The sequence below is a fragment of the Montipora foliosa genome, chromosome 8 (assembly GCF_036669935.1).
Source record: "Montipora foliosa isolate CH-2021 chromosome 8, ASM3666993v2, whole genome shotgun sequence".
Lineage (NCBI taxonomy): Eukaryota > Metazoa > Cnidaria > Anthozoa > Scleractinia > Acroporidae > Montipora > Montipora foliosa.
Window position 1 is genome coordinate 49,356,896 of NC_090876.1, and position 25,970 is coordinate 49,382,865.

General features: G+C 37.8%; 1 protein-coding gene across 2 annotated transcripts; it reads right to left on the reverse strand.

The window, feature by feature from the left end:
• Nucleotides 1-484: 484 nt before the first annotated feature.
• LOC138012487 (metal cation symporter ZIP14-like) lies at nucleotides 485-25,246 on the reverse strand. 2 transcript variants are annotated; one of them, XM_068859270.1, is made up of 11 exons: nucleotides 24,916-25,244; nucleotides 24,280-24,579; nucleotides 17,963-18,469; nucleotides 16,334-16,499; nucleotides 15,240-15,409; nucleotides 13,261-13,461; nucleotides 9,142-9,291; nucleotides 8,272-8,373; nucleotides 4,972-5,275; nucleotides 2,802-2,989; nucleotides 485-1,756 (listed from the first exon to the last, which is right to left on the reverse strand). In XM_068859270.1, exons 1-11 carry the CDS (start codon nucleotides 25,135-25,137, stop codon nucleotides 1,613-1,615), a joined length of 2,454 nt encoding a protein of 817 aa, XP_068715371.1. In that variant the 5' UTR covers nucleotides 25,138-25,244; the 3' UTR covers nucleotides 485-1,612. The 2 variants fall into 2 exon arrangements, with proteins under 2 accessions (XP_068715371.1, XP_068715372.1); XM_068859271.1 differs by lacking the exon at nucleotides 8,272-8,373 and having other exon boundaries at nucleotides 24,916-25,246.
• Between the last annotated feature and the right edge of the window lie 724 nt (nucleotides 25,247-25,970).

Here is a 25,970-nt window from a genome sequence, read left to right on the forward strand (position 1 = left end):
AATGAGTACGAAAATTTGAGGAGGTCAAACAGGTACCAAAGGCAGCCCAGTTTACGCTATTAGAGCGTCTAGTTTTAATTAACATTGTTTCGCTCGATCCAATATCGCGGCCGATTCTCGAAGAATAGTTAACAATTATCCTGCGAAATCGCGCAGAATACCACGTGATACTTGACCGACGAGGCCGTAGCCCGAGTTGGCTAAAATCAAGCGATATTCCGCAAGATTGAGCAGGATAATTGTTTTATTATTCAACACATTGATGACAAAGCACAATTTTCCACGTTTAATGGCAAAAAAAGCTGGCTTTGGTGCTGTGCTTCGACATCAGACATGGATGTCCTTATAGTGGCTGCCAGAGGTGCCTTAGGTATGCCTTTGGCCCGATGTCATGAGCCCCTTATGGGCCTTGAAAAGCCCTCAAAGGGAAGCAGACAATCAAGTATGTTGTATTAGGTTGTAAAGTAAGCAAAAAACACATTGCTTTATTTAAAGAATTTTATTTCCTGAAGTAAAAAAATACTAACAATAAACTTAAAGTTACATCAGAATGTGTGGAGCTTTTTTTTCTTTTTATCCTACTAAAAATAACGTATGAGCACAAAATGCTGTATACATCAACTGAGAGTAACTTTTAAAAATAAGGGTCGAAAAGCTTAATAAAGATAAATATTATAATATGGTGCTAACTTCAAAAATTTAATTTATGGTAAATTAAAACACGGAAAGCTTATTGTGGTACCATTTAAACTGTATTGTTATTTACAGCATGTGGCCTGAGAGCTGTGTTTCGATTGGCTTTCATCCCATACTGTTGTAATACATGTAACTATTTCTACGATACAATATCAACCCTCCAAAGGGATGTGTGAGAGCTTATAAGAGTATTATGATCAGTTTCTGAAACTTACAAGTTATGAAATGGCTGTCATATGGAAACAAAAAAATTCTTGTTAACTACTGGCACTGTGTTTACAGAATTAAAAACGTTTGTCCAGTATAGTATATCCCAATTTAACATGATCGTCAAAGTACTAAATTATACAGACAAGAATGAGCAACATATCACAAATCACATTTCCCAGTGTCTCGCATCATGTCTTGGAGATGCATCAACAGATTAACAAGCCTAAGACGACAGATTTTGACTCGTAGTTCAGTGTTAAGACACTGAATTTATACCAAGACAAAAACAAAATGAACAACTTTATAGAAATTTGAATAACTTTTGTATCCTTTATCCTCCTGATGAGAAGAATCATTCCTTCCTTTGAAAGAGTATCCTGATGATTCTTTTAAATAACTATTTTTGCCACTAATATTATTTCAAACCAAAAGATTGCACATGATAAAGACAGCCAAGCATGCAGATGTAAAATGTTTGCCTAAAATTCCTGTCATAAGACTATTCTATGCAACTCAAAGGTCTTGGAATGCTTTACAAGTTGATGTGTGAAGGTGATTTTTAAGGTTAAGATTGTAACAAAATACTATTATTGTTAAAATTTATACTTTTAAAAAGTTGGTGCTAAAACTACTAGGCTTGGTACTAAAAAAAAGGCTAAAACAATGAACTAATGGCGTGCCTCACTGCAGCAGAGTTCCCCATGTGTTAGAACTCTATAGCCATTAAGTCTTCCTCGTACAATGCTATGATCAACATAATCACAAATCCCAGAAGCAGACCAAAGTTTTGCATCAAAAACGTGACAAATGGTTCTGTCTGCAATGCTTCGCTGTGCATTAGATCAGGAAGCTGCAGAGAAACCAAAAAAAATATATTATAAAATTAGTGATACAGTTCTCATTATTGAAATGACTGACTGTGATATCACTGATGGAAATCTGAAACAATTATTCATTTTAATAGCAAGAACGTTGTTAATAGAAAGGTTTCATTCCTGCAAAGGAGCATTCAGATTTTGAACAAGTATTCCAAGTCACTATTACCATCTCTTCAATGATAGAGTTGTACGACCAAGTGAGAGGAATGCAAAAATTACATGTAAGGGATGGGGTGGTCCTGATGCACAGCATAGTTCAAGGACTACATGTATATTGAACCCATCAAAAGAAAGAAAATTTTTGGATTGCCTACACGAGTCCTCCATCACATTTTATATATAGCAGTGTTACTGCACTTGGTAGCAAAATTATTCTATAACCATGATCTGGCTAGATTCTGCATAATAATTATGCTACCAGAATTGTAAATAAATTTGACTGGCATCTAGCCAGAGTAGCCGGCTGTACTGTTGGCGCAAGAGGCAAATTAAAAGCGCCCCTCCCCATTCTCGGAGCATGCTTTGCCACTTGTTAATTGGCCTCTTGCGCCAACAATTGACTAATTCGTAAAATACCACAACACTCTTTGTTTGTCCCTCCCAAATTTTGCATAAGCATTGTTTCCTGTTTCTCTTGGGACTTACATGTACAATGGTCCCAAGAGAAAACAAAAACAATGCTTATCCAACACTTGGGGGGGGGGGGGGGGGCAAACAAAGAGTATTATTGTATTTTCCACTTCAGTCAATACCGCCAGCTATGCAGTGTAACTGGCATCATGAAAACATGACTTCCAAATATGGGCTTAATTACAGGAGATGCATGCCAACCTTAATGAGCATCACAAAGCATCCCCTTGAACGATCTCATCCTTGACCTTACTTGCGTCCAAAATAATTTATTATTGCCACTTCTGACCACTTAGGTTTCCCACTAAGTACCGGTAAACACAGCCAGTGAGGAGTTGTACTATTTTCAGTACATTTACAAAGCATTGGAAAAAGTAAAAATCTTACCATATCAACCAATGCCACATAGAGGAACATTCCCCCAGCGATAGCAAATATCCAGAAACGCACTTCACCCTCTTGACCAATGTAAATACCAATGGCTAAACCAATGTAACAGGACAACGCAGAAAGAAAGTTAGCCAACAAAGCCATCTTGACTGACATACCAGCTGTTAATAGTACCGCAAAATCACCTGTTGGCAAAATAGCACAATGCAGTTTTAATTTGGTAGTGAACTAATTTACATGTAAATGACCCAAAAAATAACTAAATTGACAGCTACCCCAAAAGGGGCTTTTGAAGGGCCAACAACAATTTGGATAGAAATAAACATCAGGGGCTGGTTGTTCAAAAGCCGGTTAACATTAATCTCGGGTTAAAAATTAACAAAGGAGTTTTATTCTCTACTCCCACATGCTGTTCAAGGCTGATGTTCGGTAAAACTTTACATTAGAAGAAGTCAATCTTGAAACGCAAAAATAAGCAAAGGAATTAATCCTGGATTAAGCTAATCAGCTTTCGAACAACTGGGCCCAGTTCAGTTAAGAATGCCACATGGGAGCAGAGATGGCGCAGTGGTGAGGGCACTCGCCTCCCACCAATGTGGCCCGGGTTCGATTCCCAGACTCGGTGTCACATGTGGGTTGAGTTTGTTGGTTCTCTTCTCTGCTCTGAGAGGTTTTTCTCTGAAGTGGGTACTCTGGTTTTCCCCTCTCCTCAAAAACCAACCAACAGTTTGATTTTGAGTTCATTTGATTTGATCTTGGTACAGTGTCCTTAATTAGTACCCATGTGCTAAATACTGATGACAGTTAAATCGAGTTCATTATTATTATTATTATGATTGTGGGAGGCAGGCCAGTTGGCTGTATTCAAACAAGAAGCCAAGAAATTGAACCACAGACTACTCAGGGCAATGCCTGCTGATGATCAACCAAAACCCCTTTATTAACGCTAACCTTAAGGACGTTCGCGCCAATTGTTTCTGCGCATCCTTACTGCCCACGCAAATGCACACACCACGTCATACACGAGCGCACGCGTGGTGGGGCAAAAGGCCAAAAGGCCATTGCTATAGCTTTGCCTGGATTTAACGGTCTTGGACGTTCGGTGACCCCAATTTTTCTTTCCAGAAACGGATTTTATTTACAATTATCTCCACGTTGTCCAAAAATGAACAAAAAATCAATGTGGGAAGTTAAAAAAATTTCAAGATTTCTGCTCACGGGACATCAAATCCTGCCATGTTGCGGCGGCAAGGCGCGTGAAACTGTGGTCGCTAAATGCGAACTTGATCTTTAAGGAACCTCACCAGTTGACTAAATTCACTTAATAAGTCCACTTAAACAATATTTGGCAGAGAAGATTTCACTTCAAAGATTTAATTGCAATATATTTGGGTTTACAGACACTGGCCTTATTCGCTAACGAAGCCCGATTTTGTCACATTTTGGGTGTTTTTCCGGGCATGTTCTCTCCAAAACGAAGTCGGTGACCCCCATTTTTTTTACATTTCTGACATAACTAACTCATCATCTTACAGTGGTAAAAGTTTCAGAAAAAAATCAATGTTGAAAAATTTTCGCGCAAACATCCTTAAGCCAAAACATTATTTTAGGCCTTGCGTTAAGCAGAATGGAAAAGGCCTCCTAGGAGCCTTTCACTCCCTACCCACTCTCCCATGTCCTCATTGCCCTTGTAAATTCTATGCAACAATTGGCCTGCCACGCCACCCCTGAAGTCATCAAAGAAGAGGGGACCATACTGTGAGAAGAAATTGATGCTCGGTCACGAGCTCATGCAGATGACGCCAGCATTAGTAAAGAGCTTGGGCTTTTCCCGCAGTCTGTAATCTGCATATTTTTACAACGATCAGTGGTCAAACAGGAATTGAATTGAAGGCAACACAAAAACAACATTTGACATTCTAAGACTAATAGTAAAGTAAAAAAGTATATAATTACACACTCAATACCTGAAAAAACGTTGAGGGAAGGGTTTCAAGCCATTGCCCTAAGTTCAATACTATTAGTGAAGATAAAGTTCAATTTTGCAAAAAATAATTATCAGTCATTCTGGTATTAGAATCTCGCACACAATTTTAGATTGCATGTACCATGATACAATGTTTGCCTTCTGAGATACTTTGAAATAAAGTAACAATAAATTAAATACCAAGTTCATGAGGCAGCTCGTGACAAAACACTGCAATCGAAGTACTGATTCCTCCAGAAACACCAGAGTTGCCCCCTTCAGAGAATGCAGCACCAATAGCAAGCCCATCACTCAAGTTATGAAGAGTATCTCCAATTATTATCATCCATGCCACTGCGGATATGTTTTTCAATGTTTTCTTTTCGCCATCAGTACTGAACACTGAACGTCTTGACAGGCTTGATGTAAAACTCTTCTTGCGGTTGCTTGATGCACTCTGTGGGACGCCACTAGAATAATCCTCCAAGTCACCCTTAGTCGCTTGCTTAAAATAGGGAAAATATCAATTTATTAGTCTCTCAGTCATGATTTGATTTCACAAATGACAGAATTCACTGGAAAACGTTAATTGGTTCCACTTGCAGACAAGTAGAAAATTACAGGTAACCATCAACTTGAGCTGTTGGCAAAGAAGCCTAAATAAGGCTAGACTAGAAAGGTCTCTTTGAGTTCAAACCCAAAATTTTTGGGGGCATCTAAAAATTTAATGTTTTCACTTCGCCCCAGCACTCCTAAGAGTGACACTTACAGATTCTACTCCATCTATTGCCAGAAAACTTTACTTGTCACTGGGGGGGCTCCTTGGGATTGAAAGGGTTAACTGACACTCATCCTAACAAAATCACAATAATTGTGATTTATAATTATTATATATTTCTATTCTCATATGACCTGTACACATACAGGTACCTGGTACAATCCTTTTGACAAACACCATTGCAAGGTGACATTGAGAAAAAAGCCTTCCCGCCCCCTTGAGTCACAGACAGCCCAAGCTCATGACATGAACATGTACGTGACTTTCTAGCAGGGTTGTGTAATGAAGATGCTATTTACAAAGGTTCATGTGGAAACTCAACGGTTTTGTTTCAAACAGCATAAAATATAATGTTCTGTTAATATAACTGACTTACCTTGTTGCTGCGATTTATTCTTTGTTGTTTGCCCGCATCTCAGACCATTTTGGATTCGCTCTGACGTAGGGCTAACGCTCGAAACGTCAGCTTTTAGAATCTCTGTACGGTGGTCAATTTACATTATCAACTCCGTTGATAAACCAAATTCTTGTATACTACTTCCCCACCGACGCAGCACCACAGTTTCTTTAGAAACTACCCCTTCATTCATTTTGAAGCTTATTTGGCAAGCTAGCACTAATTTGGTGTTCCACTGCTAAGAGAAAGACAAGGCTGAACAGTCTTTTCTGGAGTGGCTGTTGCTCAAAATAAAAAAAAACCCGCTGGAAAACGCCCCGGCCTCAAATTCTCCATAAAATCAAGGCAGAGATCTTGCAGTTCCCTGTTGATTCACTTGCTTCATAATTCCATTCAAATGTTTAGCCCGACCGAGGGTAACCAGGGCCCTTTTAACAATAGATTTGCTTGTCCTTAGAAGAAATCTGGTTACCCCTAGTCACGCTAATTTTTGTTGCTGTGGGTCCACAGCAGTTTGGCTGACCCTATTTCGATATTTCCACAGCCAAGAGAGCTCAGAAACGAAGCTTCATGGTGAACGATATTTGAATGGAATTGCATAGCGAGTGAATTGACAAGGAACTGCAAGATCACTGCTTTGTTAATTTTCCAGCGAATTTTTTGCTTTGAGCGACAGCTACTCCGGAAAAGACTGTTCAGCCTTGTCTTTCTCTTAGCAGTGGAACACCAAATTAGCGCTTGCTTGCCAAAAAAGCTTCAAAATGGTCTAAGATGATGGCAAACAACAAAGAATGCATTGAAGCAGCACGGCAAATCAATGATATAAACAGAATATTATATTTTATACCGTTTGAAACAAAACCGTTGAGTTTCCATGTAAACCTTTATAAATAGCATCTTTGTAACACAACTCCGCCAGAAAGTCATATATGTGTTCATGTCGTGAGCTTGGGCTGCCTGTGCTTGAGTATATTTTAGTTGAACTTGTCTTTATGTTGTCAGCATAAAATAAGTAACAGCAGTGAATAAAGAAAGTGAGTTTTATTATTCTGATTAACTTTGAGTTAATGAGCTTTTGGAACAACAATTTAAACCACAGGTACTCTTAAAGTGACACAATAAAAACTCCATTGCCAGGCAAAAAACAACAAACTTTGTTGAGAAAACAAAAACTTTGCCAGGTCATACATGTATGTAAAAACACTTAGTACAAGTAGGTGCGGTTACACACCATGGTAAATTATCCCGTAGGGGGCTCACATATGGGTCTTAGTGCACCATGTTCACCAGCAGTCACATGTTACAAAGATTACCGAGGTAAAAAGAAATCTCACGCAATGCATTGACAGGAAATTTAATCACAACATCATCAGCATCGTGATTGGCTCTTGTACCTTGGGCATCAAAACATCCTTCTGTTGGTCAGGGCCAGGTTGTTCAAAAGCCTATTAACGCTAATCCCAGATTACAAATTAACCAAGGATTTTATTTCTATACTCCCGAATGCTGTTCAATGCTGTTTAACTTTACATTAGAGGAAGTCAATCTTGAAAAACGAAAATAAGCAAAAGAACCTTTGACCAATAAGCTGAAAACATGAAACAAAAGTCTACACTAATTCTGGATTAAGTTAATCGGCTTTTGAACAACTGGGCCCAGAACAATGAGCAATGGCTTCATAGCTCAGTTGGTGGAGCATTGCACAGGTATCGCAGAGGTCATGGTTCATGGGTTCATGGGGAGGTCATGGTTCATGGGGAGGTCAGGGTCATTGGTTCAAATCCTGTTGGAGTCACCTGAATTTTTCAAGTGTCTTTAATTAAGAGACAATAATTGCTTAAACTTATTGTCCGGCAAAATGCTATGATCACTCAGTTTTCCCAATGTTTAATATAATTTGTGATACATGTACCTGTTTGCAAAAATAATGACTTAGATATTTGATAAGAACTGCAATAAAAATCACCAATAACAATGACTCTTTCCATAATCTGACACATAAACATTAATTTCCTGTTATGAAGTTTAATCAATCTAGGTATTGTTGAAGAGCACAATCATCTTTAACATTAGTATTATATTATTTATAAGTTAATTTTATTGTTAGTTGATTAAATAAACCTTTGTGATCAACACCACAACTTAAATTAAAACTAGAAGAATTAAAATCATTAACAATATTTTTATGCCCAAAATAACTAAGATAGGATAGTATTACAGTGTACTTTACCGTTAAATTTAATTTTCTTGGACTGCTTTATTTGACTTAATTATGGTATTATTAATTTTTTTAACAAATAATTTTGGTATGTCAGAGAAACTTTACCTCAAATTCACTTTCCTCAGTGTCTGACGTACCACAAACATGCTCATAAACGCAATGTGAATGAAATGAACATGAAGGGCTGACGTTACAATTATTTCCCTCCTTAAGTGTGAAAAGAACAAACTGAAGTTAAAAATGTGTCATCAAGATATATTCCATCTAGTTATATTTTAAAAGAAGGTTGACATCAAACTCAATTAATGTAATGGTACAATATATATATTATTGTATGAACCAGTAATTGTTTTTTTAAATCACCGATCATGGGCTTTCAATGCAATGTTTGTAAACAAAATTGAGGCAATGTTAAAATCTTTTAGATCTCATGCAACAACACAACATAATTTAAAACAAAGTTTTAAATCAGACATAGTTTGATGCTATTGTGGTTTGGAGAATTATAAATGAAGCTTTTAAAAAATTCAAATCAATATTTAATTATTGCTACAGTTACAGTGTACAAATCCAGCAAGCAAGTTTTCCTCTCTGGATGTCTACCAGCTTGAAATGTGAATCTTAGCAAAGTAATAGTAATTAATGTCAGTATTCTTTGTAACTAGCTTTTAAATATATATATATATTTTAAGATGTTCCTTCTTGAACTTCAAATAAGTTAAAGATTATTCGTAAAATACGTACATTAAGCACTCTTGAAGACAAATTATTAATTCACCATGAATAAAACGCTCTTCTTTACACGAAAAGGAAAATGACAGGCCTCAAAACACATTATTAAATGAAAATCTTTAGTCTACAATCCATGTAAAAATCTTGCCAAGGTCAAATTTTTAGTTTCAAAACAATTTTCACTTTCTCATCTATACCCCAGAACAGCAAGGCTTCATAATCAAGAAATATTTTTCTACACACCTCATTTGCCAAAACAATGTCCCCATTATCCATTGCCCCTTTCTCCTTGTCCTCCGTCTTGTCAAATGGAGGAACTCCTTCATGATGTTCAAATTTCGAACACCTCCTTTCCTTTTTGAAACTCATGTGCCGACTTGAAGGCCCAGGAAGCTAAACAAAGAGATAACAATGCTGCTGTGGTCTACATTCATACTTGACTCTTACTTTTAATGTAGAGTGAGGACAATGTGTGAGCCACGTGAGTCATGGCTGCGAGCGATGCGAGCCAATATGGAAGGGTATGAGACTCAACATGGCGAGGCATGAGGGTCAACATGCGAGTCACACAGTAATTGAAAGCTAACTGTATTGCGTACGAGTGGTAGTGCAGTAACTTGACACAGTGCTTTATTCCATTACTGTCAACTGAGCTGCAGAGATGTATCCAGAGTGCGTCATTGCATCCTGGGATGCACTCGTTTTCCTTTTGGACGCATAGAATATCGAACAAAGGGTCCAATTGGACGCAGAAAAAAATCAATGTTTATGCAAATTACAAACGCCAGGAAAAACATGCGAATGGCGTACTTCAAAAGGAAACTGAACATTCTCATTTCTCACAATGGAAAAATGATCGAGTTCCTTAAATTTCTAGGTAAGCCGTTAGTTTCTGATTTTTGTAGTCGAATGATTTCATTTTGTCAACCATTATGTCCAGCTTGAGGAGTTAAGTTCTGAATTCCCACGTGTTGCGTGACATGATCTGAGCTGTTGTTTAGGCGAGACAATCGGCGACACTTTCGATGTGCCACCAGTGATAATAAAACATTTCAGTCGAGTTCAGTTTGTTGCATGCTTTCCAAGCGAATTTCAAGCATTAGTTCGCTTATCGTGAGCGAATGTTTTGTGTGACGATGTTGATATTACTTCGGGGCGCACACATGTCATTGTCTCGGTTCTTGTTTTACACGTAACTTGTCTGTTTTGCAAATTACAGTATGTAACTTTTTGGAGTTAGCGTTAAAATTACATATTGAACACGAAAATTCAAATGTATTCAATCACTTGATTATTAACATTGGCCATGACGAAGTCACAGTTGCACGGGCCGACGAAATGTGCATTGATCGCTTATATTTGTTTACTCTGTTGTTCGCAAATTACACCTCAAGTGTTGTTAAAATAAATGACGCTCTTTTATGGAAAATTGAGATTCAGTTCCGGATTTTTTTTGTGCTGTGGAGATCTAGATCATTTATCAACTGGAGTCAACAGTTCCCACTGCATGAGGGCTTTGACAGCCCATACATTTTGATCGATGAATCAACGGGCATAACAGTTTCAAAGAAATTGATCATTTTAAGTGCATATTCATAGGGAGGGATAAGACTTCATTTCTGTGCAATTTAGAATTCTGAAAGGGTACTGCAGCAGCAATTAAGAGGCAATAGATTGGATATTAATTCTTTAATATTAAATTAGCTGGACCCCCAAAATTTTGCAATGGACTCCCAAATTTGAAAACCTGGATACATCTCTGGAGCTGCGTTTAGATTCAAGTTGTCTTTGCGTAATATGTAGCTCTAATAGTGTACCATATTGTTTTGGTATCGTAAAAATCATTATAGTGCCATGGTAGATGTCGTAGGTAAATAGCCCCCTGAGAAGACATGCAGTTACTAGTAAAATCCTAAACCCAGAAAGATTAAAGAAAATAAAAGGGAATCAAGAAACAATTGCTTTGAAGCTGACATGAATTTCGCTGTAACTTCTTTTTCAGAGCAAATTTAAGCGTGTAATCAGAGCGTCTGACAGCTTTTCACGAAGAAATTTCACTGAAGTTCTATAAACCCTATTCAGCGGGGTGTGTCTGGATCAGAGACCTCAAAAAATATGACTTGCCATCAGAAACATAAGACCGAAAATTCTATTTTAACGTTCAAAAATGCGAACTAAGCAAGGTACAGATTTTGTTTAATAGCCTACTTTATGCAAAAAAAATTGATCCAAAAGTAAATAAATATTGATACACAGTTTCAAGGAAGAGCAGAAGGGAGTTTTTAGGAAGTGTTGATCAAGCACAAAAAGCATTCCCATCAGCAACAAAATTGGCGATGAGGAGACAACAGAATTTTTGTGCCACAAATATAAAAAGTTACCATCAGTTAAAGACATTTTGGAAGATTTTTGCAACGTTTGATTTTTCTATTGTACTTTTGGTTACACAAGTAAATTGCATAATCGAAAGTAACATTGATTTCAATGACCACCTGTGATCAAGTTACCTGCATGTTACTAACAACTCACAACACAAAGGATACATCTGTGACAAAATGATAGCAGGACACCAGGTTTTTGTCTTAGGTAGTTAGTTTTTCTTTCTTTCAAGTGTTATTAAGTTCAACAAAAAAATGTGCAAATTCAACACAAAGATCGTATTCGTCTAACTCTTGAAGTTGACCATTGTTTCTGCAAAGTCAAAAATTCACTCTCCTAGACAAGATTATTTATCACCAGGTAATTCCATTGTTTTGGAAACAGAAGCTGCTTTGTTATTCATCAGTGCCAGAAATTCTTGCAGATTTTGGGGCTCATTTGTTGAAATTCAAGCACGCTTCCAACAGACATATTTATTTTCATGATTATGCACGCGCTGTGGGCCTATTTGCCACCCTCCCCCCCCCCCCACTTTGGCTCTTACACTCAGTCACTCACTCACTCTTGTGTGTATTGCACTTATGGAGTCCACTACCACAAAAATGTTTATCAGCGCTATTTGAAATGGGTGCTTAGACTTAAATGCCAAATTCGCATGTCTCACATGGCTGACTGGCTCGCAGATTGTCCAGCCCCTTTAACCCTTTGATGTCCAAACCGGCCTAAACTGGCCAGACTTAGTATTTTACTCTTTCTAACGCCAGACGATTTTACTCGTCAATGGGGAACCTCTGGGAGTCAGTGGGTTAATGTAATACAACAAATTGACTGACCCAAATCATCCCCCTTCATTGCAAATTTTCTTGTCTCTAAATATTTTTAATGTATACTACAGTGGAACAAACATAGTTAACCACAAAAAGAGATTTATGAGCTGACATTTCTAGTGTTAGCCCTTTTGTCAGGGCAAATCACTTTAGTTCTGTCTCGAAATGCACCTAATTAGATGCATGCCCAATTTTGACCTACAACATGAAGTGTCCCTTTAAGTCTTTAGAAGCCTTTTCTACCTATTTTCACTACCTAGCTACTGTTCATGCATTTCCAACAATAAGGTTAAGGGTAAAGGTTGGCGTTATTTTTAGGTTAGGGTAAATGCAGCTGTTTATTCTTACCTGAGGGGAAGCATCTGGGGAACACTTTGTGATGTGTCATTGTCTGTATTCCGAAACACGAATGATGTTGAAATTGGGGAAAGAGAAAGGGGACACTTCCTAACTCTTATTAAAATCCATGTGCATCTAATTAGGGTCAATCCTGGACTGCGTCTTGAGCAGATTTATCAACTTGTTGGAGAAAACCAATTTATTTTTTGGTGTTTCACTCCCTGCCAAACCAGCACCAAAGTTTCTTTCAAAACCAACCCTATCATTGAACCTACTAGACCCTCTTTGACGGAAGGTACAAAAGCTAGACCAAGTCAATGTGGATTGCTCACCTTGGATTGAGCGAAAAACAGTTTTGCAAACCAAAACTATTCAACATTTTCCCCAATTTCACCAAAGTTAACTTGAAGATCAAGGCTACGGTGACTTCTCGAGGATTTTTTTATGTCGATCTGAGGTGAGCAATTTGAGTTGATCCAGTCCGATTTTTGTGCCTGCCTCCTCTTCAAGAATCTGACCGATGCATCAGCCAACAAGTAAAACATGATAACAGTTACAGATATGGTAAGACCCTTGGTGGGATGCACAATACATCTCTTTAAAATTCTCCACGAAATAACAGTGGACTTTCCAACAATGTGTTGGCCAAGGCATTGTTTGGCACCTTGGTTGGATCAGGTGTGTTACCATAACCTGTCAATCCTAAGTTCAAGCCATTTTCAACCATGAAAACTATGATATTGCTAAAATTGAAGGGAGGGGTGACTGTGCATTAAATAATAAGACGTTCAAAGTTTTTTTTCTTCATTCAACAAACCTCAGCATTGACATGACTATGACCATGTTCACCACCAACTTTGCTCTTCAGCCCCAAATGCATCAACGTTTCAAACAGGAAAAATCCATAAATGGAAACCAGCACTACTAAAGCCTTCCACACGAATGCACTTTCTTCTGAATGATCAGCATGGCTATCACCTTCTGAGCCCTCTTCTTCATGTGCATGAAGACCAAATGCCTGATCATAAATAATTCCAAGGTGAAAATTAAAATTACAAGACAAGAGTCTTCAATGAATCCAAAAAATAATATTATTATGGATGGGTCTCACAAAGACCAAGGACATATTTTCTAAAGTGAGTCTAAAACACAGGTCACATTCCACAGGTCAGGAATAGAAAGTCCTTGCTTTACTGATCAACAACTAAGCCTGAAGTTTTCCCTAGACCTGAAACAACATGATTATTGATTTAGTTGTTTATTTATCTGTGATCCACGATCTGTGTTTTACACATGCCATACTTCGTAAAAAGACTGCCTATCATGTGTGCATTTACTGGCATATCTACATGTAAATCAGTTCAAGCTAAATTTAGATTAAAAGTTGTTTTGCTAACACGACAAGGTACAATGTATGTCGACTGGTTGACCTGACAGCATCAGAGAAAAAAAAAAAAATGCAATAACATACTTAACACACACAATTAATTTTTTGGATGATTGATCTGTCTTGTGTAATAGGCCGCATTCATAAATGGCAGTCAAGAAATTATTCTTTTGTCTTTGTGCTAAATCATCCTACCTAGCCTCACTTCGGAACAAAAATTCTTTTGAATTTTTCTCGTCTTTACGAGGCCAGATAGGATGATTAGCATAAAGACAAAAGAATAATTACTTAGCTGTCATCTATGAATACGGTCTATGATTTCACTTTAACAGGTTATGTAAATGTTTTGTTGAAATACTGTATGTGTATGTACTATATCATTACTTGTTTGTTTACTCGTAACTTTCACGGTTTTGTAAGAAATCCTTGACTGACATTGGCATTATTTTTTTTATTCCATATTTTATGGTTTCAACTGATAGACTATGAAACAACAGGAAAAAACTCTTATAAGAATAATAATAATTATTATTATTATTGTTGTTGTTGTTGTTGTTATTATTATTATTATTATGTTATTCAATTTTCTCCAGTTGTCATGTGTTCTACTGGGTGATGTTGATTGTCTCAGCAAATCCCGTTAGCTTATAGACACAACACTTTCCGCAACAGGTGAACAGTTCCAAGAATGGCCGATAATTGTACACTTCCAAGGAAATCAGGTACATCTAGCTTGCCAAACCTGGTCTTTGCACCTTTCGATATGCTTCCAAGTGCAACAATCATGATAGGTAATTATTATTGTGACTTTTGAGCTTTGTGTCGGCTACGTGTAATTACTTCGAGTTTTGATTGGTTTACTGGATCGTCTCAGTCCTTTTTGATTGGCCAAAGTAATAACTTTGGTTTTGATTATACGACACTCATTTGAAAATCACTCTATTATTATTATTATTATTATTATTATTATGATGATGATGATGATGATGATGATGATGATGATGATAATGAAGCAGGGGTTACATTTGCTTTTTCTTGAAAACTGTGTTTCTGTTTGCTTACTATTAAGTTTTGGTGAAAAGATTTGAAATTTCTTCTGTAGCAAGACTGCGCATAATTATAAATGAGATATTGGATGTTTATACAGTCTTCAGCACCAATTTTGTATGGAACAACAAGTGGGGTAGTTCCCAGAATCTCAACTTTTGTTGGAAATAAGAAAGTCACAGAACCGGCAAGGAATTGGTTGACAGAATGTACGGATAAACATTTCTCCAACATTATCATAGAATGAATGCTACAATAGTTGTGTTTGTTGTGTTTGGGAAAGAACTCTCTAAACGTCAACTACTTATAGAGAAGTAAAGTATTAAAGGTTTTAAAGACCATCACTCATACAATGTACCTACATGAGGCAATAAATGAAGCAAGGCATCTCCAGCAAGTGTTCCTACAGCAAGTGCCACCAAAAACGCTAATATCTTCTTGTACAATTTCTTTCCAAGGAATGGTATAGTGGCAACACCCACCAGCGATGTCAGACTAATGATGGTGACAGCAGCAAACCCATAACCCCAAACTACAGAAGAACAAGAAAATAACATTTTAAGAGAACCAACCGTGTGAGTGGGTGAGGGAGGCACAGAAAACTGATTGTATACGCTAAATGTTGATGACACACAGAGAGATTAGAAAGTTGATGTTTCTAGTGTTAACCCTTTTTAACCACAAATCAAATTTGCTCTGATGAAGTAAAAGGGCTGATGCTAGAAATACTATCATCTTTCTGATTCCCCTAAAACGGTCATTTTACAATCATCAAAGCAGTAGATACAACCAAATTCACTAACCTTACTGATGCACAACATGATCTCAAATTACAATCTGTTGTCCTAACGCTTAATTTTTACTACGACATTACAAACTCACAAACATTGTACAAAGTCATACTTAAGTCGACCACTCCCCTTAGGGCCTTTTCTGGGCCAATCAACACAAGTACAATCAATGAAACAACAATTTTAATATTCAACATAATAAATTTATATGGGATTAGTATTATTTTTTTCAGAAATACTATCAAATAAATTGCACAAGAGATTAAAATTCCTTTAAAGTGTCCATAAAAGAAAAGAGGAAACATGGCTTTTATAAAAATTTAAATAACCTTATTAATTTCCTTCTAAACTGCATGAGAATAATCATGCGATAAAAAATTGCAAGATAAAGCTTGTAAGAATCAAGCAAAAGCAACTGACACAAATCATTACCCTTACAGTATCATCTGCCACCAACTTGCAATTTCTTGGTGTACCTGAATTTGCAATATTAGGAAAATAATAATTGATTGGCCCTTTCAGAAACTCAACTTGTATACCATCTCTTTCTGCACTTAAACTGTACCGGGCTATTTATAAACAGCCCTTCTCTTTCAAATGCCAACCAAAACTATTGCCCTTTTTCATGTGTATTCAATAAATTACACCCTTAACAGCTTATATACCTTTTCCTAAATCTGCTTCTTCAGTCTTTTTTGTTGTTTGAGCCTTGCAAGCTCCACTCTTGGCTTGTTGAATAAATGCAGGACAAAGTTGCTGAAAGTCATAACTATCTGCACCAATGGAATGATCAATATCGAAAACTGTGAGCAGGTCATCCAGCGAGTAACACTGAAAATAACAGTATTCAGTTGTTGATTTCTTTCATCAGCTAATAATTGATAAAGATGTTTCTCAGGATGGGGTGAGGGTGTAACAAAAGATATTAAACTTCACATAAAATTACTATAAGAAATTTGTCTTTTATTGAAATCAATACTAACATTACTGGTAATAACAATAATAATAAATCTTAATACTGTGAAGCAAAGCACTTGTAAGTGCTCTTCCACTTTGGGAGACTATAGAAATCAACATACATGTACTTAGAGCAGTCATCCAACTGAATGAAACCTTAGAGAGATTTAATAGCATCCTGTTTATGTGACAATGCAAACAGCAGGCTGCTGTTTCTTATGAAAGATTTTCTCATCCTTGAAAGTTTCTCTGACCTCTTTTTGAGAAGTTGCCAAAGATAAAAGTCTGACCACAGAGATTCGCCATAATTAAAGGTGTGGTACCTTAGGCACATGTGGATGGTATGTCAATTAACTGTGGATGCATACAGAACTCTGTGATAATCTGCTCAATTTAAAAAACCCCTAATGGCAATGTGTCTGTAATACGTGTCTTTGTGCTATTTGTGGATCACCACCTTTGATTATCAGTCATGCTTTAATGATATTGAACAAAAACAGAGATTTGAAGTGACCTGTTTCACAGTGAGTCTGTTTTTTTTAAAAACAAAAGTTTCATTGAATTTAGGAAATCACAAATTTCAGCCTGATGTTTGCCATTTGCCATAAAAACGATCGCTAAATCTTTCGAGTATGCAGGAAATAACTTACAGTACCATACAAAAGTAAGTTGACAGTCTCAACTCGATCTTCACAAGAATCGAGGATCGAAAATCAAGACAAGGATTGAGACTCAGTTCACTTGAAACTAAACTTGATTCTCTATACTTTTTTTTTTTTAATTTTAACATTTGCTAATTTGAGAAAAAAAAGTGACAGAAAAGCATTCACCTCTGGCCTAATTAAAGAACAGTGGTGTAAAATATCACATTTTAATCATTTTGCTATTACAAGCAAAACTAATGTTTTGGATCACATCTGTTATCTTTCTTTTTTTTTTTTTTGATTCTCGTAAAAGTCACCAAAGTGAAACCTTGTCAATAATATTTTTTATACTCAATTCAAGTTTCAAGAAAGTCATTTACTCCTTGATTAAACAACAATAAGAACTGTTTAATAAGAAAACTAGGTAGTAGCTATCATTCCTCCGAGTCCTGATTTCAAAACTACAAGGTTACACCCCAGGGTTATAATATACCTGTAAAAACAAAACAGTGGCTAACTCGATCAATGGATATGTTGTAGTTCGGTTTTTCCCCTGGTTTAATTTCTTTTTCAAACAGTTTAAAATTTTTGAACCAGTCCATTTTTTTGAACTGATTTAAGACCAGTGGATAAAATTGAACTACAACAGACATTCAAATTTTCATAATTATGTTACAATCTCAAGAAACTTACTGTGCCAGTAGAATGGTGGCCATGATCATGATCATGATCATCAACAGCACGGCGATGACGAACACGGGATTCTGCTACTGACTCTTTTTGTGACAACAAGTCTGCTGCCCTTCGACGTCTGTGGTTGTGACCATTATGGTCAGTATGATCATCACCTTCTGATGATGCTTCACCGATCCCAAGGGATTTTGTGATCTCCTCTAAGTCTCCCTCAGACAGATGAGTTTTTCCATTGAAGATATCACCAATAAAGAAGTCTCTTGATGGCAATTTAGATTCGGTTCCATCATGTCCATGTCCTTCCTCAATACAAAAGCCTTGAACCAGATGGAGGATGATGCTTGCACAAGCTTTTTCAAAGTCATGTTGATCAAGAGATTTTTCCTCTTTACTATGCTCCTTCCCTTCTTCAGGATGTTCCCCCTCATGAGCGTGATGCCCCCCCTCCTCATCATCATGATGTTCATCTTCCTTGACCTCATTGATAATGCTTTCAGCAGAAAAACACTAAAATGGATAAAGTCAACAATCATTTAAATTAATTCCGATCCGTTACACAAGGCTACATAGAGGATTTTCACATGATGTCACGGTGGCCATGATGATGTACCAAACTAATCCTCCAGGATACAAAAATTTGGTGTTATCAACGGAGTTGATAATGTAAACTGGCCACCGTACAGAGATTCTAAAAGCTGACGTTTCGAGCGTTAGCCCTTCGTCAGAGCGAATCCGGATGAAGGATGATGGATTCGCTCTGACGAAGGGCTCTATATTATGACGAAAAGCTCTACATTATTGATCTTCTGTACAGGCAAAATTGACCTGGCTATGACTATAAGTAGCAGATCTACTTCCAAATCGCACAATTGTATGCTCAGTGCTAGACTGCAAAGTTCAAAAGTCCAGTGCAAGGGTCATTGCTCGCTTGCTCGCTAAACTGTTTGCTAAAATATCACAAATAGTGAAGGGAAAAAGTTATTTATTCCTGTCACTTGCAGGCTTGAGTAAGATTTATCAACATGTGATTGTGTTACACTACTCTACCACCTGAGTCACTGCCCTAGCAACTTATACTGACCAGTTCGCCACTGGCTTAATATATATGGGTCAGTTGGTAGAGCAGTGCAGCTTAATTGAACGGTTGTTCAAAAAAAAAAACAACAACATTTGACTTGTTGTATTTATTGTTGATTTCACTTTACAGTGTCCCCAATTAGTGCTCCGGCGCTAAATCTACGAGACACTTAAATAAAGTTCCTTTCCTTTATAGTTCCTTTCTTTTTTGGGTTGGAATCTGTTTAAACTCTGGAGTTTGGCATTTCAGGCTAGTTGCTTGCAAATTTTATGCTTAGGGGCCCAATGACGTATTTTTTTGGGTGCATTGCTAAGGATGTAATGGTTAAGTAATTTGAGAGAATTTGGCTTTATTTTGGTCAGTTTCCAACTTTTGTAAGCCAAAGACCCTAAATATGACATCATCATACCACGCCCATGGTCATGTGACCAATATAAGAAAACTCTAAATTTGTCTCCGTGCTACGCAATTTGGGTATTTAATTGATGGTTTGATAATTTGTATTCGTTTATGCATCCAGCCAAGCATGGTTTTCTTTTTATTTTGAAAAATGTTCTTTTTAAAGACATAAACGATACTGAAATACCCATAACTTTTTCAAAAAAGATGATTTTAAAAAATCAATGCTTAGCTATATTCTGTATTTGGGGGTGAAACGTTCCATGTAAAAAAAAATTTAATTCAATTTAAAACCGCCGGAAATTTAGCTTTTTTCTCAAACCGGAAGTCAGTTCGTTTACGCATGCGCAGTTGATCTGAGAACGAGCGCGAGGAAGGGCGAGGAAAAACCTTCGATGGAAACAACAGTTTGTGCGGTGACTGTTGCTTGTGAGTGGGTTTTCTTGTCAGCTCATGATATGATGACGTCAGTTACCAGAGGTAACATTTCACTTCCTTAGTAACACGCGAAAAATCCGTCTGTGGGCCCGTAACCAGGGTTTTCATTAAGAATTGGAGTAGCAGGAGAATGGGAAGAAGTAGCAGGAAAGGCAGTCTGAATGAGCGAAGCTCTTTTGTGGAACACGCTTTGCTTGTTCCTCTCTTCTCTTCTTTGCAACCTTCCACATGTCTGCAGCTTTGCTGACCAAAGAATCACAGGCTTCTGTGTGGGGGGCAGGTCCATTGATAGTGATATGAAGGAGAGATGCAAGCAAGTCCTTCTTGATCTGACTTCTTATCCTAGTCTTAATAAATTTCAAGTGACTTGCACCTCGTTCGGGCCATGCATTTGAGACTGGAAGTGCTACTGCTGCTTCTGTTATGTTGACAGATCTTGGATAGACCTGCCCAAATGTTGACTTCATAGCCATGACTCTTTTACGTGACCAGTCAGTAGGTGTGCCTTTCTTGCCATCCAATGTCTCTTTTGGGATGTGTTCTTTCCACAAAAGCAGATTGTACTTGAGCTTCTTCCATTCTGTTTTAAATTCCTCTGCCTCACTGTCATCACCAGCAAAGAAATGTTCAGCTAGAACGTGAACTTCTGCATCCCCATGACTACAGAATGCAAGACTTTGCCTGTTGGGTATCAACATAGGATCAAATACTGAAAATGCAGTAAGTACTGGCAGAGATGACTGAAACCTCTTATCAATGTTCTTCACAAGTGCTTTGATGTATTTCTGGAGAAGTCCCTGTAGATCTTTGAAATTACTTTCATTGCAAACAAGCTCCAGAGACTCAAGAAGACCACCATTACCAAGATCTTGCTGAAGTTGCTTAATGGGTTCTTCTGTGCTCTTGACTTCATTCAGTCTGCCTTTAATCCACTCAATTGAGGGCTTCATTGAGGCATAATTGATAGCCCCTTTCTGGACGGATTTACTGAGGGTTGATAATATAGGAAGAATCCACTTCAAAATGTATACTGCACCGATGAATTTCACTTTGTTAATCATCTTCAATAAGCCATATGCTGCAGGTTGATCTGGGGCCTGCTTGAAGTAAAGCGACAAGATCAGCATATACAAGGATGAATGATAGCCACCTGATAATAATCACAGGCCTTTTTAAACTTCTTTGGACTTCCGTTGGACTTTCAGGTAACAAGCAAGTCTCTTTGGTGAGTTTACAAAGAGTTTCCATAGTTGTGTAACAACTGTTTCAACTTCTTTGATGAACTTCAGATTTGCATCGTCTTTGGCATCAGTGCAAGATAAAGCTAATTTGTGAGACATGCAGAGTACTGAAATCATACCGGGATTGACATCTTTCAGCTTAGCAGCAAGGTCATTTTTTCTGCTTACCATTACTGAAGCTCCATCAGTAGCCAACCCGGTTAATTTGTCAGTGGAAAGAGACTGTACATTCTTGCAAATTAGATTGAATTGTCTGAAATAAAGCTGCGGCATTTGCAGAGTCATGCTTGTCTAGCAAGTTATCAACAGAGAGAAACTCTACAGTGACTTCACAGCTATCTTCATCGTGAAACTGGATAAATGTAATCATCTGCTCCATTACTGATATATCTGCCACATCGTCCACAAGGAGTCCAAAACATCCTGCCGTCTTTGCTCTCTCCACAACATTCTCTTTCAGAGCACAACCCAGGGTAATAAATATTTCTCTCACTGACGCCCATGATCGATGATCAAAGTACTTAAGATCATTTACTCCTAGCTTCTCCAGAAGGCTGAATAACCACACGGCTTTTTTGTTTGCAATATCCTCCTTAGCTAGCCAATAAATCAAATAAAATACTTTATAAAGAACACTGTCATTTACTTCTGCCGTTCATCTGGTTCTTCCTGGAATACAGAAACTTGGTTCATCATCTTGAATGACATTGCTGCCGGATGTTTCTGCGACTGTGCATGTTTGTCGATTGCAGTTGTTTTGTATCTTACAGAAGGCTTTTCATTGAAGATGTCTGATTTATTTTGCTGTTTCGTACATTTTTATTTCTTCCAAATCAAGCCATACATGCCCTCACCTTGAACAACACGTGCCATGTCAAACCTGTCTTTTCACAAAATGCGTTTGCTTCGAAGAGCCACTCGTGTTGGAACCTGTCTTTCTTGCTTGACAGTCTTTGTTTCTCATCTGTGCAAACACCAGAACAATTCCTTTCGCGGCAGCCGTGATCATGGTGCAGTACTTTCTGTTGGTCTTCTGTAAAGAGATTGTTTATCATACTTTCAACATCCTCAGAACTGACTGAAGACTTTTTGGAAGAAATACTCCTCTCCTCAGTTGCGTCACAAGAAGTTGACTTCGGCCTCTGTTTAGATGGCAGTTTGTCATCTTTTTTTGTTCCTGTCGTCGATTGAAGTCGCGTTTGAGCCCTTTCCACCATTGCTGCGCGTTTTCAGTGCAGAAAAAAGTGTAATTTGTGACATGAAGATGTGAGAAACCTTTCCCACTCTATCTAGTGGTAAACTTAACAACAACTGTACTGTACTGTACTGTACAGTGTGGCTCAGTGGTTACGGTGCTTGCCTTGAGATCCGGAGATCCCGGGTTCAAGACCTGCTCTGACCACTCGTTGAATTTGTTCCTGGTAGTCCCTGGTTCAACTTCCCAGCTGCACTTGTAAATAGCCGACTGGTTTGCCTCCGGCCAGTCGGCCTCATTCAGAGGCAATCGTGATGACCACTACATCACAGACGCACTACTCAACAGATTACCCGGGAAATATGTATTACTACCATTTGCGTCCATCCTTGAAGTGTGACGAATTTTGCGTGAAGTTTTACTTTTCAAACGCTAACGGTTTGTTGGGTCGTGTGTCACATTTAACCAATGAAACGTTGGCAGTTATGTTGTGAAAATTGACCACGTTTTTGACGGTATACCAGCATGTTTTGTTCACATGCTCTTCCAGTTTCCAGATTTTCCGTGAGACAGGGGATACTTATGAATCTGCCTAGGAACCTAGAAGAATTATAAACATCTATCTCCCGTGAGTTTCCAAAGACATGAAATATGGAATTTGGTATACTCTACCAAGAAGAGATACGTGATTCAGCAACTACGAACAAAAAAAAAAAAAGTGAAACCGAAGTGAAACTAGAAAGAGCGAGAAGGAACTATTTCTATGTCTAGGGCATTCAGCACACACACGCTCTTCCGTATTTCAAGGAGCATTTAAAATCTTGATTTCAAGCAACTCCTGGGTGGTAATTTACCTCATTCCAAACTTGTTGACTTTGAATTTCTTTGTGTCCATTGCAAAACGAGCAAAGGCATTATTAGGGCGGTCACGCAAAACTCGAATGCTCTCACGAAAAACCTGAAAACTTTGAGAGCATGTGAACAAAACATGCTGGTATGCTGTCAAAAACGTTGTCAATTTCAGAACATAACCGCCAACGTTTCATTGGTCAAAAGTGATACATAACCGAACAAACCATTAACGTTTGAAAACTTCGTGCAAAATTCTTCACGCTTCAAGGATGGATGCAAATGGTAGTAGAGAATTGTGTGCGAGACCAGAAACAAGTTTTTGTTTTTTACACGCAATGCAATATCCGGTCATTGTATGACTCGGTAAGACATCTTACCGGGCTAATTACATTTACTTTTCTAATTCTCCTGGTATTGTTAAAAAAAAGAGTATTTTAAGATACCATCATAGAAAGTTGTAAAGCATTAATTTTGTTTACTGGTTTTGATTGGAGTCAACGACATTAACAACAGTTTTAAATGTGAACAACTATTCTACGATCACACTTAACCATATGGTTGGGTCATGATATGTGGGCTTTGGACTTCGGACTACAGAACTGAACAAGATATTGTATCATAAAAATTCACTGTAGTGCTGTGAATTTTAAAGGCAAAAATTCCTTCGAACCAAGTGTAGGCTACCCGTAGCCTCTTATAGGAACCGTTCAAACATCCCAAAAGCAACAAGCTTTTCCCAACAGATTATTTGTTTTAACTGATTTGTCCTTTCGGTATTGTAGCAAACTAAGGGCTTGGAGCCACCTTGGCTACTGGTCGCTTTAGATTTCTGCTGCACGGGTCCTCTGCTCGTACATGAACTTGCACGACTTTGCATGGCTTCGCATGACTTGTTATAAACTTCAGTACAATATTAAAGGAGACGTTAAGGTTAGACAGAGTAAAATCTATAAAATCCCACTCTTAAGAGGCAATGGGTTAGTAAACTTAATTCATTTAAGAACCTACATGCATTATAATTGTGATACCACTCGAGCAAAAATTTAGAGAATTCATGCCATTATCAAGACCTATAAAAAGCAAGCAATTTTCGCAGCGCAGATAATTCTCCTACCTTCTTCTTGGTCAAAAAATCGCCGATCGTCTTGTTTATTTCCTCGAGGATATGGTCCAAAGCTTCGTGTGTGATGGTTTCAGTGGTTTGGTTTGCATCGCTGAAATTCCTCGCGAACACATTGAAAAGTTCGCTGTGGTTCTTGGGATAAAGATCACACTCCGTTTGACCATGATTCTTTTCAAGCGTTGGCAACAAACAAAATACGATGACAGGACTGATTTCAATAAATTCGGTTGAATTTAGCGCCTTTGATGGCGGTGATCCTTCGAAATCGTGGAGATCTTTTGGGGTAAAACACTGTAAGAAAGAAGAAAACAATATTACATGTGGTAAGCTACTTGACCGCGTGCTTTCGACAATACGAGTCGCTTCTTTTCACATAATTTGACGGATCTATTCTGTGCTTCTCGTCTTTCTAATTTGTCGTTCTTCGTGTTTCTGTTTTCTTTGACTTCTTTACGGAACAGTTTTAGTTTCGGGACAACTTATTTTAAAAGCGAGACCATTAGCTTCCTCAAACACCGTAAAAAGAACGTTTCCGAATATCGCAAAATCAAGAAGCGCTGGTCAACTTTATATTATGCGATCAAAGATCAATAGAAAAGAACTGTCTTGATTTTAGATTACCCCCACCTTTCGGTGATCCGGGATAGGGTTGACTTCGGAGCAGTTCGTGTAGAAGTGTAGGCTGTTGAAAAGCCTCTGTTGATCTTCAGAAGTAAGCGAATCGCCATTGACTTCTTCCCGAAGGTCTTGGAAGGAATAGTGTTCGTGTTTACGGCTATCATGTGAGGAAACAATCGCCAACAAACTCAGCATCGAAAACACAATTCTGATGAATTTTCGAAAAATCATTTTCTTTCGAGTCTAAGACTACGCAACTTCTTTATTAGTCCTTCGAATGTTGAACAGATTGACCGTATCTTGATGACAAAGCATGATATAAGTAGTACAGTTCATGAGTACGACAAGCACCGCGATCGCTGATTGGCTGATGGTCGGCGGGGCTTTGTGTTTTAACCCAAACGTCATTTCAACTTATCACGAAAAAATATTTTCTTTACAAACTGTAAGCCAAGCCGTAAATATTTATATATCTCCGTCAGGAAAGTTGAATTGATCGTCAGGTAGACAAATCGAAGACCTCAAGTGAAACACTTGTTTTTATTTTATACGTTTTTATGAAGTCCGTGAAAACCTGGAGAGATGCAGGTGAATTATCTAAAGTTCATTTATTTCCAGTCAGCTTCTCCAGTCAGGACACCGTGTCAAGGTTATTGTAAAGCGCCAGGGATGTTTTTTCACCTTATTTAGCATGTGTTTGTGGTGTCCATCACGTTTTGACGTGGTCAGAGTCATGCAGGGCTTGCCGTGGGGGCTTGCATAGAACTGACTTAGATAGTGAAGATAGATAGATAGATAGATAGATATACCTTCATTTACTCCCAAGCCGGCCTGAACCGGTCATACTTAGTATTTTACTCTGTCTAACGCCAAACCATTTTACTCGTCAATGGGAAGCCCCGGTGTTAAAGCGTTACAGCTTAATGGGTCGTATTTCTACAACTTCAACATAAAAGTCAATGAGTAAAATTGTAGTAGAATTCCTTATTATCTTTTTTCCATAATGAACATAATACACCGAACTTTAATTAAAGTTCAAGTCCAAGAATATGGAGCAAACAACA